The sequence below is a fragment of the Ursus maritimus genome, unplaced genomic scaffold, assembly GCF_017311325.1.
Source record: "Ursus maritimus isolate PB19 unplaced genomic scaffold, ASM1731132v1 scaffold_22, whole genome shotgun sequence".
NCBI classification, from domain to species: Eukaryota; Metazoa; Chordata; class Mammalia; order Carnivora; family Ursidae; genus Ursus; species Ursus maritimus.
Genome location: NW_024424675.1, coordinates 453,813 through 469,610, shown reverse-complemented (window position 1 = coordinate 469,610; position 15,798 = coordinate 453,813). Strand labels below are relative to the sequence as shown.

General features: G+C 50.3%; 1 protein-coding gene across 1 annotated transcript in view; it reads left to right on the top strand.

Annotated features, from left to right (window-relative positions):
- The window catches only part of LOC103676217 (synapse differentiation-inducing gene protein 1), a 114,652-nt gene extending 99,164 nt beyond the window's left edge, over positions 1–15,488 (top strand). Inside the window, exon 3 of the mRNA XM_008705390.2 lies at positions 14,244–15,488. Within this exon, the coding sequence (XP_008703612.2) occupies positions 14,244–14,402 (159 nt within the window). The 3' untranslated portion in view covers positions 14,403–15,488. The remainder of the gene's footprint in view (positions 1–14,243) is intronic.
- Positions 15,489–15,798: the final 310 nt, after the last annotated feature.

The following is a 15,798-nucleotide window of genomic DNA, read 5'->3' as shown; positions in this document are numbered from 1 at the left end:
CTGGGGTTGTGCATTCCAACATTATTTCCTAAGGGACCTATAATTTGTTTTTATTTTCCTGCTGCAAGAATTCCTGACCTGAAGCAACCCCAAATGTGTGATGACATAGTGGGAGAGAGGGAGTCAAGTCTCAGAACTTATTTTTGAGTCAAGTGGAATGAAGGTGAGGTGGTCGTGGCAGGCATCCCTGGGACATGACACCAGGGCATACCCCAAGGGACAATAGTTGTAAACCACACAGGAACCTCCACAAACTACCTCTGCTGAAAGGAAAAGTGTCCACTTCAAGACAAGGGATTCAGTTCGGTTGACTTTGCATCTTCGTCCCTCAGCAACATGCCTGTGAACCAGATTGCCTAAGACTGTTTGTGTCCCCACATCCAAATGTGGAAGCCCTGACTCCCAATGCAATGGCATTTGGGAGGTGGAGCCTTCTAGAGGTATTGGGTTGGGATGAGGCCATGGGGTTAAAGCCCCGTGATGGGATTAGTGCCCTCCTAAAGGGATAAAAGGACTAGAGTGCTCTCCCTCCTCCATGTAAGGACACAGCAAGAAGGCAGCCATCTGCAAACCAGGAAGAGTCCTCACCAGAACCCTGATCTCAGACTTCCAGCCTCCAGAACTGTGAGAAAGATGAGCCCCAGGTCTATGGTACTATGTTACAGCAGCCAAAGCTAAGATACAAATTTCCAGTCCCTCCCCAACCTCCCACAGGCCTCTCTTGCATGTACCTAATTACAAGTATAAAACACTCATTTCCCACGTTTTGTTTTGTTTTGCTTTTTAAATCCCAAATGAAAAAGGGAATTTCCATTTGGAAACCAGGTTCCAGCTGGACCAGCCATCATAACTGGGATTATTTTCTGAAAGGTGTCCACATGTCTCCTGCTCCCCCTGAGTCCTTGAGAGCTATCATTTGAGAAGAATTCTGATATTTCAACGTGAAGTAAAAAGTGCCTGTTCTTTCCCACAAATGCCTGTTGGGCCACATCCCCTGTGCTGCATTTCGGGAAATGTTTGGTTCAAAGAGGATGTTTCTATAACGCTGCTTTTCCTTTCCCTATTTTGAGAATGTTTGCCTCTGAGACATGATTTGATGTGATATGAATACACAGTAGACAGAGTCCCCTTTATTCCACTGCATCACCCCGTTTCAGCACAGATGCATGGATTTCAAGCTGTGGAGAAATCACCATCATTCACTCTGCCCACATGCACACCAACTCCTCACTTTCGTCCCCCAGGTTCCCCAACTGGGAGCAGAGTGCAAAATCACAAATTCGCTTATGTTAACTTCTTTATTAGACCTTCTAATGAAGTGCCGGATGTCGGAGGCAAGCTAATGAGAATCTGCTTGGTTGGAATGGATTCAAAAACAAAGACAGAAAATCTGCTTTTATTGGATTTAAAAGAATAGGGGAAAATTTTTAAAGTCCCCAAATGCCAGTAATTTAAAACCATCCTTGTATGCAGGCAATACAGCTTAGTGGTGAACCGGGGTGTATACACGGTCCCTGGTCTGTCCACAGGACCTCCCAGCATCAGAGGGGACATATGGGTTCCTCAGAATAGTATTTGGACATGAATTTTGGGGCTTCAAAATGAGATGCTGGGTTTCAAAGGTCAGGTCTCTACTCTGACATCGAATTTGACTGGAAAGAGCTCAGATGTGGACAGGGGAGCTTCCTGGAGGCTAAGGCAGATGGAAGCAGCTCTGTGTACAGCAAGGTTACACACTAAGATCCATCCCCAGCTAAGGTTCAAGCTTGGCTTGAGGGTGCCTTGATTCCTGCCAGCCAGTGTTGGAGAAAGAAGCCTGTCCTCTGCAGCTGACCAGCACCAGGTGCTCTCATTACAGCCCACTGGGTTGGGGAGGAGGTACCCAGGGTCTGAATATTTTGGTTCCTAAGACTGTTGAAATGGCGTCACATGAGGATTTGCTGGGAATTTTCAGCCCTGCAACTACAAGATAAATTTAGTGGTAGCAATATATACTGGTGGTATGAGCTTCTCTCTCCCCTGGCCCCCCTTTCTGAGCCCAGGTGTAGACCTGCAGCTTGTAGGTCAGAGGGGCAGCAGGACCATCTGCTAGTGCAGACATCTAATTTGCCAGAGAGACTGCTCAAGGCTGAGGGCTCACCTCACATAATGGGGAGACCTTTCTCCCTCCTCCTTCCTTTCCTTCCCGTTCTCTCACCCTCTCTGGAGCCCCGTGCTGGTTTTCCTTGCTGAGCTGCTTCGGGGGAGCTGCAGCCACAGGAACAGATGGCGCCTATTCTTCCATCAACATCCCTACTGGCAGCGTGGGAAAGCTGGCTCACCGTTAGAACGCAGGCTATTTGGTCTGCTCATCTGTGTTTTGGGTAAATGGGCCGACATTCCTATTCAGATGATCCACATCCCACAGGGTGCAGATGCTTTCAATTAAAGCAATAATGAGAACTATAATGAGCAAGGGTGCTCAAAGATGGTTTGGCTTCCTTGTTCTAACAAGAGGCTCAGTCCACCAACCAGGAGAGAAGCCCGCTGACACAGCTTCATCCATCTGACTACAGTGATCCCAGGCGGTGTGGTTGAGGGGGTTAATTTCTCTTTCATTTCCTTTTTAAAGTATTTTTGAGCATTTTTGGGAGGCAGCACAGCTTAATGCAAGAGCATTCCTCTAGAGTCAGACTTACAGGTTTCAAATCCATCACTTTAACAGTAGTGTGACTTCGAACAAGTTTCTGTCCTTCCCTGTGCTTCAGTTTCCTCCTCTGTAACTGAGGATAACCAGAGTCATTATGTCACGGCATCCTGGTACTAAGACCCAGTACCTAGGACAGAGTAGTGAATGTTCTGGTGATCTATTGCTCTGTAGCTAAGTATCGAGTGGCTTGAGACAACAAGGACTGGATGCTTGTGTGTGTGTGTGTGTGTGTATTATGATATATATAAATTCCTAGGTCTGTTGCTGGGAAAGCCCAGAATCAATGAGACCTCTAGAGTGACAAGCACACCCAGTGCCCAGATCTTATTTTCTAACACCATTTTCCAATAAAAGGGATCAGGTCTCCATGGGGAAATGGCTGATTCTAGGATTTGGGCAGGAAATATGCAAGATGAATATGGAACAGCATCCTATCGTACAAAAAGGAAAAAGTGCTCCAAAAGCAAAAGGATGGGAGCATGTCAAGGGGACACGGGAACCAGCCTAAAAGAGCTTTCAATGGTCAAAGTGACAAAATAAATAATGTACTATTGAATTATAAGCCAAAGTATAATGTAAATATCCAAGGGTCCAAACTGATATAAATAAATGTCTGGATGAATCAATTCTTGGGGAGAACACACGAATCTCCCATATAGATGAATTCTAAATACTTTATGTCGGGACTCCACCTGAAGAAAGTAAAGCATATGTCCCATATCATAAGGGTGGGCTGCGTAGTGACTTCCTATGACAGAGGACAGTATGGAAAGGCAGGAAGAAGAGTGACTGTGCGGTGGAGAAACCTGACAAATATTACCTCTGCTAGGCAGTCAAGGTCAGCAGCCCCAGTGATAAGCCCTGTTGATAGGATGTAATCTTGACATGAAGTGATTAGAAGGGTACTTTATCTCTGTGGACTTCCTCCCCAAAATCCTTTAGATAACTCCCAATAGAGGGGCATCATAGAAGGTATTTTACCAGTTTTCCTCAGCACTGTCAAGGTCGTCCAAAACAGGGAAAGTCTGGGAAGTTGTCACAGCTAAGAGGAGCCTAAGGAGACCTGACATCTGAATGCAATGTGGTATCTTGGATGGGATCCCGGGACAGAAGGTGGACAGTAAGTTTTTAAAAATGGAGTTTAGTTTATTTCATCTTTAATTCTGCCTAATAATAGAATTTCCTATGATCTTGTGATCACTGTCATTCCCTAACAATCTGCATTCTGAGCACCTGTGACCCAGAAGCAGCAGGAGGGGCTGGGGCACTGGGTAGGAGTGTAGAGGGGCGCCCTGGGCAGGAAAGTGGGGGTCGGAGGCACCAGGAGGCGGGGCAGAGTGGACGGTCCCCCTCGCCCTCCCCAGAGGCTCCCATTTTGCCTGGGTTCCTCTCAGTTTCTCCGGGCTCTCACTGAAGGAGTCCCAGTCTTCCAGCCCTCCTCTCACAGGCAAACAAAACAGGTGTGTGGGGAAACCACAGCAAGCTTCTCTCAAGATGGGACCGGAGGCCAGCCTAGGGGGGAGAAAGTGTCAACTGGCCAGAGGCTGCAGGCTGGGAGGCCCCTGGGAAGGCCTCTCAGGAGCTGGGCGCTCTCCAGAGTTTGGCAGCTTCTCTAATCTGCACGGAGAATGCGAGATGATGGTAGTTCACATGCCCCACACGAGCTTGTGCATTTGTTTCATAACCAGTCTCATTTCTGCTGTTTGGACCGAATTTGCAACAGAAGACCCATTGTCTTAAATGGCTTAAATAGAACAGTTGTTTAGAAGGGGGAAATCATAAAAGCGTACGTGGAACAAAGTACATGTGAGGAAAGAAACACGTGTGTTGAGGATTGGTGTGAGACGCCTGCCTCTGGGAGGTTCTCCACCTGTGTGGCTGAAGTCCAAATTATCTTGCTGCTTTCATTCAGAATGTTACATGGAGTCTGTCTCTTCTTCAAGTACAGCTCTGAGTACCTTGTCAGTGCGTAGCAAATGTTAACAGTAATAAATAATGGAAACAACCTTTGTAATAATGCAAAGAAATGTAATCCAGTCAGACAGATATTGGTACTAGAGGCAAAATGAGCCATAAAGTAGCCAAAGTGCTATAAATATCCGGAGAGATGGTTCTGGAGACAGCATGTGTCTTTGGGAGCCTGTCACAAATCTTGGAGGCTGGTGGCAGGTGCTGGCATTTTCTTCTCAGTCTCTCCCAGCCGTGCCTGAACCCCCGCTCCTCAACAGGAATGGAGTAAATGATCCACGGGTGACGTGGAATGTGGAAACATCTGACCTTACCCAGTCTTACCCTCAAAATAAGTGTAAGAGAAACAAACCGGCAGGGTATCTCTTAGAGAAAATCATGAGTTTACTAGAGCCTCAAACACTTCCAGCCAAGGGGCGCCTGGGTGGCACAGCGGTTAAGCGTCTGCCTTCGGCTCAGGGCGTGATCCCAGTGTTCTGGGATCGAGCCCCACATCAGGCTCCTCCGCTATAAGCCTGCTTCTTCCTCTCCCACTCCCCCTGCTTGTGTTCCCTCTCTCGCTGGCTGTCTCTCTCTGTCTAATAAATAAATAAATCTTAAAAAAAAAAAACCACTTCCAGCCAAAAGAAGTGAAGACGCTGACAAAGCTTGTAAGAAACTCAACCCAGAGCTAAGAGAAATGTTGGCACAAGGTTCCTGGCCCATCTGTGAAGGATCAGAGCCCAGATCATTTGGGACATTCCAGATCATCTCAAGAAGAGGAGATGACCACCTAGCGGGGGCCAGTGCACGTCCCCATGAGAGATTCCACAGTCACACGAGGCAGGTGTTCTAGGGACTGCCATGCTGGACAGCACAGACATAAAACATCTCCATCATCACAGAAAGCTCTCCTGCAGGGCACACACCTAGACAGTCCCTCTCTAACCCAGCCTCTGACCGTCTTCCTGGCTCTTCTCGTCCCCCTCCTCTCCTGGATTCCCTGAGGGGCAGCAAACCCCTCTCCCTCTGTCATGCAGAGCACTGCTTCATGCCCAAGCTCAAGCAGCCACATCCTTCCTGGCGCTCAGCAGCAGAGCCGGGCAGGCTTTCCCTTGCCCAGCAAGGAGCCGTGGCTATAAATATTTCCTTTGTGGACACCCTGGATTTATATCTTCCTTATCAGCTTGTAGACTCTGTATAAGGCCAGTGATTGTCAGCCATGGGGATGCCTCCACGGGGTTCTTGACAAGATGGAAAAGTTTCTGACCACAGCGTGTTTGCACTTGGGAACAGGGGGAGAAAAGGCTGCGCCGTCCTCTGTTCTTTGGGCGAATGTGCACTGAGTCTGTCCAGGCTCCTGAAATGTGCAGCTGTAGGGCGCCGGGGTGGTGAGCAGACCCCCAGGAGCCCCTCTCTCAATAGCGTCAGGTAAGGCTCCAATGAGGATATAGTAGGTGAGTGAGGGGTTTAAAAGTCCACTGCAAATACAGAGGCCCAAGAGCAGTGTGGAGAGGGAAGCCAGAACACACCTTCACTTGATTTGCATCTGTGTTTATAGAGAGATCGCATCTCTTTTTCTCATCCCTTACTTCCTTTTTTTTGGTTTTGATATCAAGATTTTACTAGTTTCATAAAATGAGTTTCTCTATTCTTTATGAATAGTTCTTATCTGGTCATTTAATTTTTGGTAGAATCATTCCTAAAAGTATCTTGGGGTGAAAGAGATTTTTTTAAACCATGCTTTCTTCCAGTGACTGACCCTCCCCAAAGATATCCAGTAACCTGATCTCTATGCCAACAGCATAGAATATTTTGTACTTTGTGTAAAGAGAATCCTGTGTCCAGCTTCTTCTGTTCCACATTTTGTTTCTAAGATTTATTTCTTTACCATTACTGGGTACCATTATTATTGAGTTCTTGTATTGCTGTTGGACATTTGGCTGGCTTCCAGTTTGGGGCTATTATGATGGTTATTGTTACAAACATTCTTGTAGATGTCCTTCAGTGAACATATAAATAATATCTTTTAAGTATTTACCAAGAGTAGATTTGTTGTTGGATAATATGCCCATATGTTCAGCTGTAAGAAGTGCTGATCCTTTCCCCAAGTAGTGATAAGAATTTATACTCCTACCAGGACTGTATGAGAATTTGGCCCTTCCACATTCTCGCCAACGCTTGGTTCTGCGTCTCTTTTCCGTTTGAGCCTTGGGCGTTGGTGTGCAGCACTGTTCTTTCAAGCTGTACTCAGGTGGGACATGCCTGCGTGCCCAGGAAGGAGAGGTGCAGTTTCTACCCCCCACCCCTTCTTCCAGCTTGCCAGCCATGGTGTCTGCCCCTTTGAAGTGAGGCGTGGTGAGCATGGCCAGATAGGGAATAGAGCAGTCTTACCCAGCTCAGCCTGTCATGCCACGCCTCATGCCCCCTGGGCCTGGAGGATGTATCTGGTTTTCTTTCCCATCTGTGCATTCTGGGGGGTTCTTAGCAGACCCCACACACATTCTGCATCCTCAAACTGTACTTTGCTCGAGACAAGCCATACATTTTCCATCAGCATTTTCTGTGGAGGTCTGGTTGCCCCTCAGTTGGTCTCTGTTGGACAGGCTCTAAGACAGTTCCTGTGGCAGCCCACTGTGTCCAGTCCTCAATGGCTGGGCCTGACCTGTCCCCACAGAGCAGCACTTCTTTCAGCTCCAACCCAGACGCCACTGGCCAGCCCACCTCTGCCTTTGAGACTCTCCAGGCAAGAATTGGCATGTGCCCTCCACGCAGGGGACACACAAGACCCCCCAGTGCCCCATTTAAGCTGCTCTCCTGAAGTGAAAGGCAAACACCTACCCTCCTACTGGAGTGAACCTGGATCTCACAGCATGCTTGCGGTCCCTTCAGATTCCCTTCCCTGCCTCCCAACACCCAACCCCTTTGTCCTCTCCACGGCGGCACAGGGCTTCAGAGGTCTGATCTAATTCTCCTTTCCTGTTCTGAAAATTGGCAAATGCTGATGAACAGCTGTATCCCTGGGCCACGTCTCATGTGATGTTGAGCCTCAGACAGAACTTCTAGCTGTTGTGAGTGAGCAGAGGAAGGAAGGCAGGCGAAAGTGAACAAAGAAGGTCATGGTCATGCCAACAAAAGCCAAGATAAATCTCAGGTAAACCCAGAGCTGAGTGGGCATCAAGAAGGGCAGCCATATAGGAAGTGGGGGAGAATCAGACAGCTTGGCTGATCCCTGGCCACAGCAGGACCTGGACACACAGGAAACATCAGAGGAAAGCAGGACCCCCATCTGGTCAGAGACCACAAGGAGAAGCCAGTCCCTGCAGATAAAGCCCCTAAAAGTTACCACTTGGCAGGTTCTGTCACCACCAACAGAGAGAGATGTGATAGATAAATAAGCATACGCATTAAGAAGTGCCACCCAAGAAATGTAAATTTGCCTTCAGTCCTCTGCAAGCTGGCCATTCTCATGAAAACCTGAGCAAAGTGAGCTTTAACTGACCATAAGAAGCATCCTGCCTTGTGATAAATGGTGTGTTTCCCTGACATGGTGGTTTGACTTGGTGCCTGTCCTAGCATCAGGAGGTGTGACCCCCGTGGCACATCTGACCGACCTCATGCTTAGCCAAAGCATGTTTGTCCTGGTTGCTCATTCTTTGTTGAGATGATTTTTGTTTCCTCAGTGTAAATCCCTCCACTCAAGGGAGAGGAAAGGAAGCTGGTGGTTTTCATGACTTTTAGCACTAATGTTTTCCTTTTGCTCTTTAGTTTAAAAGTCGGGTTTTCTATGTATCTTCACAACCAGATAAGTGCACGTAATTGTGTAGCTAAAGAACCAGAGCACACATTTAATGTCTCAGTGTGAAGTGTTCCAGCGGGGTGTTGAAGGGCTAAACGCCTCCGGGTGCCAGTTTGGAGGACGTTTCCCTCGTCAGGGCTGCGCTGAGCCCTGTCCCCAGGGTCCCCATGGGGCCCGAGGACTTCTTGACTTCTGATCGGATTCCTTATGCTCCCCCTCCCGTGTGACTTTTACTCTCAGCCACCTTCCAAGGGGTGCAAGTCTGGGTCCCACAGAAGATACAGCTGGGTGCTGCTCAGGACCTTGCCTGCCACCTGTACTTTCTGACCAGAGAGTAGTATATAGAGGGTTAGAACCAAAAAGATAGTAACAAACTTCTCTCATGACCTGTTGGAGAAAGGCCAGGGAAGGAAAACCCAGGCCCGAGCAAAGTGGGAGCAGGTGGATTTCCTATCCTCTGCAGGGACCTGAATGGGAAGGGCTCTTTGCAGACTGAACTCAAGAGGCCAGCTCACAGTGTCACACCTCCTTCTGTCCAGTGTCCTGACCCTCACAGTTCGGCCTTCAGGGGTGATAGAGGTGACACTGAGAGAGAGCTGTCTGTAGGCAACTGCCCTTGGAACATGAGCTTCATGGGGAGGAGTGCCTCTTAGCCTAGTCCCAGGAGCCAGAATGGTCACTGCCCCATCAGTTGGTGCCGATTTGATTCTGCTCTGGCTGGAGGAGCCCCGGACTATGACATCATGTGTGTGTCTCGTGCCTTCATGGGAGGTTACATTCCCCTGTGCAAGCAGGAGCCAGCCTGAGCCATGGCTGCACTTCGTGCAGGGGCCCCCTGAGCAGATCTCCAGATGCCCCAAGGATAGGCCTCTGTCCTAGGAGGGGACTCCGGGCAGACTGGAGGTGAACAGGGCCATGGAGTCCAGAAGGTTCCAGCAGGAGGACCCTGTGACCAAGTGAAACCTGCCTCCCCTCCAGCCCTCTGGCCTGCTTCAGTCCACAACACAAGGACATTGAGGAGACACAACCCAGGCCCCCTGAGGTCAGGTCAGAGCTGCCCCCTGAGCAGTTAGTTTTCAAAATCCTGACGCCCAGAAACCGGTAGAGATGTCAGTGCTTATTCCTGTCTGAAGCCCCCAAGTTGAGGATGATGTGTTTCTCGGCAGTGGATGACGAGCACAGTCATCAGGAGAGAGCAGGCCGGGTTGGGTGCCTGGACACCAGCAAGCATCTCACCGTGACAAGGAGCTTATGGGTCAGGTCCTCACAGCCTGCTCCAGGCCCACAGCCAGGTCATGGCGGATGCAAACATTTCATCACCACTGTAGCTGCAGCTGCTTCCTTCAGGAAATGGCTCACCCCTGTGAGATCATTTGGGGAGGGTCGACTTACAAAGGTGGCTGGCATGGGGCCACAAAGGACAGTGCAGTGACTGGGACAGGTGCATCAGAGCCACCACCACATGGAGGCCTGAGGGAGTGGGGTGGGGGGTTAGAGCCTGCAGGAGGCATCAGTGCTGGGGCCCTCCCAAATGCTCAGCCCATCCCTTCCTCCAGGCTGATGGGGCTGCGGGGCAGCACTTGGAGAAGCTGACCAGGTCAGAGAGAAGGAGCCAGGTCAGCTTCCCCCGGCCACAGGCAGGCAAATGTGAGAGGAGCGTGGGTCTGGAGGGCGAAGGGCAGGAGGCAGTATTGGAGCCCCCACTGAGCAGGCCTGCCTCACTTCCATGGGCCCACTGCACAGATGGGAACATGGAGTCTCGGACTCCCTCTTTTCCTTTTAAAGTCAGTGGAGCATTTGATTTGAAGTGAAGTCACACACACTGCCTGGGCTGGGAGTATCCTTGACCCCACTATGGGAGGGCCTTGGTGGCAGGCCACCCCACGGTAGAAGGAGATGAGGCTGAGCAGGAACAGGGTTCAGGGCAGAGTGCAGGGACCACAGCAGGTGTGCCGTGGAAGGGTCTGTGTGGGCAGCATTTAGAGAGAGTGGGAGAGGTGCAGGCAAATCAGGAGGTAGGGGCCCCCAACAAGCCCAAGACCAATCAAGTAAGTCATTTGAATGTCTGAGAACAAGTAGGAGGGGCTGTAAGCCTTCCATTTCCTTCGGCACACATCACCTTCCACAGCGAAAGGCATCTTCCCAGGAGGACAGACTCGGATTAAGGATAGGGCTCCCACCTGCCAAACAGGGGTGAGCCCGATGCTGCCGTTAGAAAGGAAGCAATCAGGAGATAAAATGCCAGCAAATTGTAAACTCCTGGGGGCCACAAACCAGTCAAGAGGGAATGAGGTTTGGAAATAACACCCCACAAGCTATAGACAAAACTATGAGTGCCCAGGATGTGGGCATCTTCCCTTCCTGCAAATGTCCACATGCAGGAATCAAAACAGTACCTTGCACACCAATCAGGCCATGAGGGCACACGGCTGCCACAACCAAATGTGTGGGTGGACCTCAGGTTGGGGATACCCTCCAGGAGGCTGAGTTCACTCCTGAGCTCCAACTCACCCAGCTTCGTTCCCTCTACCACGGGCCTGCTGACATGAAAAGATGCTTCTGTCAGAAAATGTGGGTGACCAGGATGCTCTCCATGCCAGATCCAGGGATGCCTTCCTGCGAAGCAGTGAGTCTTATCCCGGTTTGCCTGGCCTGTCCCTATTCTAGCACTGAAAGTCCCAAGTCCTGGGAATACCTTCAGTCCTGAGCAAACCAGGACATTTGGCCACCTTGGTCTCAACCTTGCCTGAACATGGGAATCACCTGGGAGCATGAAAGGCACAGAAGCCAGATCCCAGCCCAGAGCTTCCTGACTTCCCTAGTCGGGGGTGCCACCAGGGCATCAGGAGTTCTCAAAGCTCCCTGGCAGTTGGGATGTGCACCAGGTTCGAGAACTCCTGCTGCAGAGCCATATGACCAGGTGCAGCTGGTGCCGACGAGACCCACGGACCATTCTGAGTACGGACTCTCAGCGTGCCTGTAGCATGCTCAATTACAAACCATGGGCTGCCTGTGCAGACCAGGGTGTAGACAAGTCTAGATTCGCAATTAGGACAAGCAAACAACATTTGCTCATTCCAGCCAAGAAGCACCTGTGCTGTCCTCTTGTCCCTACCAGGAGACACCGGGTTGGCTCTGTTCCTAGGTACCTCCTCTCCTTCTCCCCCCACCCCCTGCCCCAACATAGCAGTCAGAGCATCGGGGAACGTGGCTGCTCTGGGAATCCAGCAAACATGTCTGACCCTCATCTCATAAAAATGCACATGCACATACAGTCTTACTTTCAGCATCAGGGCTTCGAAGACCCCCGGACGCAGGACAAGAATCCCTGCCCTCATGCCCAGCAAGAAGAGCCTGGAGACTTAGCCCAGAAGTTTTCAGAATGGAGCTACTTCTCTGCGGTCTCACCCTCTCAGAAGGATGTGCAACCTGCTTTGTAGCCATGGGATCCATTGTCGGAAACAAAGGACGCACCAGACACCACCTCGTTAGACCAGGATGCCCAGTCCGTTGAGTGCAGACAGCACAGCTACCTCATGGGGGCTTCTGCAAAATGCAGACAAGAGTGGCATTGTTGAAAAGCAGCCTGCTTGTCAAGGAGGCTCTGTTTGCTGTTTCTTATGCATCTCAGCTGATAGCATCGACAACACAACACACTTCCTGTTGAAACTGTTGCCCTATAACGAAACAAATCGTAGCTGCAGTTCTCCCAGCTCGGACCGTGAGAGGCAACGCTGGAGCTTGATTCCCCAGCAGATGCTCCTGGCTCCCGGGGGTGAGAGTGCTGGCTCTGTGGGCTCAGCACCCACCAGAGGGGAGCTTTGTGGGGTTGGGCCAGAGCTTAGGTCAGGGCTCCCCTGTGCCGCTACCTTCCTCATAGAGGCCACCGGAGAACCCAGGAGCGTGCACCTGCGGCCAGGACCACCTGGAAGTGTTTGAAGGGAGCTGATCTTGTACAGCCCACTCACCTGGTCATTCATCAGCATTCCTCCAGGATCCAGGCAGACCTCACAGACAAGGCAGACAGGGGCCCGCCTCCGGAGCTTGCGGCTGAGCCAGGAAGGCAACTACTAACATAGTTACGGAAACGCGTGAGCTCCAGTGAGATCGGTAGTTGGGACAAAGGCGCTCCGGGCAGGGCCTGGGTTCAGGAGGAGGGAGTGCCCAGGGTGCCCTGCCTTCCTCTCTGCACATCTGCTTCCTTTCCTAGGGGCTCAGGGTGGGGATAATGAGAGAGAGCAGCAAAGCCCCATTCTAATGCAGGGTGGCCGCCTGGCTAAGGAAGGGCAGTTCCAGGGAATGATGCTATGGGACGCCGGAGTGTTTGAGAGCACTGCGTTAGATAATAAAATGCAGCTAATTAAGGCTTAATTAATTAATTAGTATTGTCCTAGGAGGCTTCCCATTCTGCATTCCCTTAGCTCTGCTTCATCAAGAGCTGTCGGCAGTGAGCTCCCAAGCCCCCTTCCAAGCCAGAAAATGAGGGGAAGAGGACAAAAACTGACCTCCAGGATCCATCGGGTCAGGACTGTGGAGGGTGGAAATTCATTTCACGAGTTACCTCTAAGTCTCACCCTTTGGTCCGTGGCAGACGCGGTGGCATATTTTAGTTTGAGTAAACAACATACCAACTCCCCTACTGGCTTACACAATGCAGCAATACCCCCAATAACACGCGGAGATGGGAGCTGGTGAAAATCTGGCTTTCTGGAGGTGGGCCAGAGAACGATCTAGGACATCTCCTTGGGGAGTGGGCTCTGCCTTTACCCTGACCACAGAGAATCCCCGGCCAGCTTGGGGTTAGCTCTCCTCACCACCACTTGACCCTCCCAGGAGTCAGGGTGCCATGGTAACCTCCACTCCCATCAGCCAAATTCACCATTTTACTAAGCTGGTCCCTTCAGGATGGTTACAACTGAAGCACATGACAGTCCCACACTCTTGTGTCACGTTTCTAGTCTCACTTGTGGAGGGGGACAGCAAAGGAAGGGGTTGGGGATGGGTACCTGGGGTCTGCTACAAAATACCCAACTAGATACAACATCCAAAGCCTCCATGTTCCCATCCACTCCATGACCCCGAGAAACATGAATGTTATCAGATCAACGCTTTGTTAGGCAACTGAGTGAACAGAAATATGGGTATTGTCTTATATCAAATATTTTATTGATGGATGAATTCTACCAACTCCAGCTATGGTGAGGAAGGACGATGGGCACGAATGCATGATTCCATGGCCACCAGCTGAAGACCGGTGTTAAGTATCCTACAACTGATTTAATGATCTTATGCCATAGCTTCCTCTCTGGGAAGTGCGGACTATAATTTCCTTCCTCACGCCCCTACTATGTTGTAAAGATTAAATCTGGTAAGTGTGAACATATTTTCAAAAATTCAGTGCTATTCAAATGAAAGAAAGGTCATCCTTTGGTAGAAATGAGGGTGCTGGCCGTGTCATATCTCTTCTCTCCCTCACAACCTGGTGCCTGAGGCCCTGGGCCCCACATTGGTGGCAGAGTGCTGCCAGCCGTAGGTATTCCTTGGGGGCTCTTTTCTTCTCTTTTTTAAAGTTTTGACTGCCTTGCAGCCTGGGGGAGCAATGCTCCCCCCCCCCATTTCTTCCTTACCAGTTATGGAACAGCCGCCGTCACACTGGGAGCATGCCCGGTGACCTGTGAGTGGGTCCCTATCTGGTGTCAGCTAAGTTCAAGGCCGGAAGGACGCCAGAGGTGAACACTGCACTCACTTCATTTGCTCTGACTTGCTCATCTTGACTTCCTTTTCTCCTCCCTCCTTTCTCTCCAACAGACGAACAAAGCCGTAGCCAAGGGAGACTTCCACCAGGCCAGCACCAGCTCCCGGCGGGCCCTGTTCCTGGCTGTGCTGTCCATCACGATCGGAACTGGCATCTACGTGGGCGTGGCCGTGGCCCTCATCGCCTACCTCTCCAAGAACAACCACCTATGAGCTTCGTTCAGGCGCATAGGGGAAGAACCTGGGGCCAGTGGTATGCAGAAGCAGAAAAGGCAGGGCTGGCAAGGGCTGGACTCGCAGGCAGACACGCCTGTGCAATGCTGTACACTATAAGTTATTGCCAAACGACTCCATAGAGCCCTGGGATTTTCTACCCATGGATTTCTTTTTTTTTTTACCCTTTAATTTCATTTTCACAGCACTGTGTAGAGCACGAGGCAGATGGGCGCTGCTGACCCTTCCATAGGGAAGCTCCAAAGATCCTGACCCACAAGGCTGTCTTGGATGGATTCTGGTGGATTCATGACAGTGCAGCTGTCTCTGCAGCCTGCCAGTGCCTGGAATGCCATAGCATTAGCAATACACAAACAGTACAAATGTGTTTATTTTTTATGGAATATGGTGCAATAGGCAGAGGGCAGAGGACACATCACTTTTGTCTGTGGCCCTGCTTCACTCCTGCGGCATTTCCCCCATCCACGAACCTTCCCTGCAGGAAGAAAATGGGGCTGGCAGGAAGAGACAAAATGGCTGGCAGGACTCCCAGCTGTCCCTGGTCTTCAGATGGGTCCAGCCCTGCGAACGCAAAGCCAGAATGAATAGCATGGGGTCTGTCTCCAGGCCCAGTGGATACTCCCTCCACGCTACCCCCAGCCTAGGAACATCGGGCCTCCTTTGGAACGTGTCCAAACCCAGCAGCCACCACGCAGCAATATGTGGTCTTGGGGCCTCGTTGATCTAGGGTGGGAGGCAGGCCACAGCCCCTCCCAAGACCCCTCCTAGAAGGACTGAGGTTTGCTCCGGGAACTGTAGGCAAAGGAACTGTGGACACCATCTCAGCATAAAGATGCCTGTGTTGACACTCACCCTGGTGATAAGCGGTGACACCAGTGATCTTTAAAAGGAAATGAACCTTCCCTGTCGACAAAATGAATAGCTATTTTCTTGTCATTTTTTTAAGTGCAACTACTGCTTCATGCTGCTTAAGTTATCAGACGAATGCTGAGAAATAAGTAATCAGACATTTTAATACCATTTCACTGCTGTTTTACGAGTGTTCATTACTTAACAAAAATTATCTTTTAGCTTTCTTGCTTAAGAGTTTTTTTTCTGATTAATATCTATTCTTGGGTTTCATTTCTACTTTTCACTTGTGTTAAATAACCACAGAGCAACCCAGGACTCAGCTGGTGGAAGAGTAGGAGGGTCTCCTAAGATAACGGTCACAACAGCCCTGGCTGCTTAAGTTTTCACTTTGAACACCGTTAATGTCATTATCCTAATAATAATATTAGGGGACACAGAGGCCATCTCTCTAGGACAGTGATTCCATCCATGGCACTTAAAAACTCCCTGCTACCTGGATCCCAGCCCCAGAAATCCCGATGTC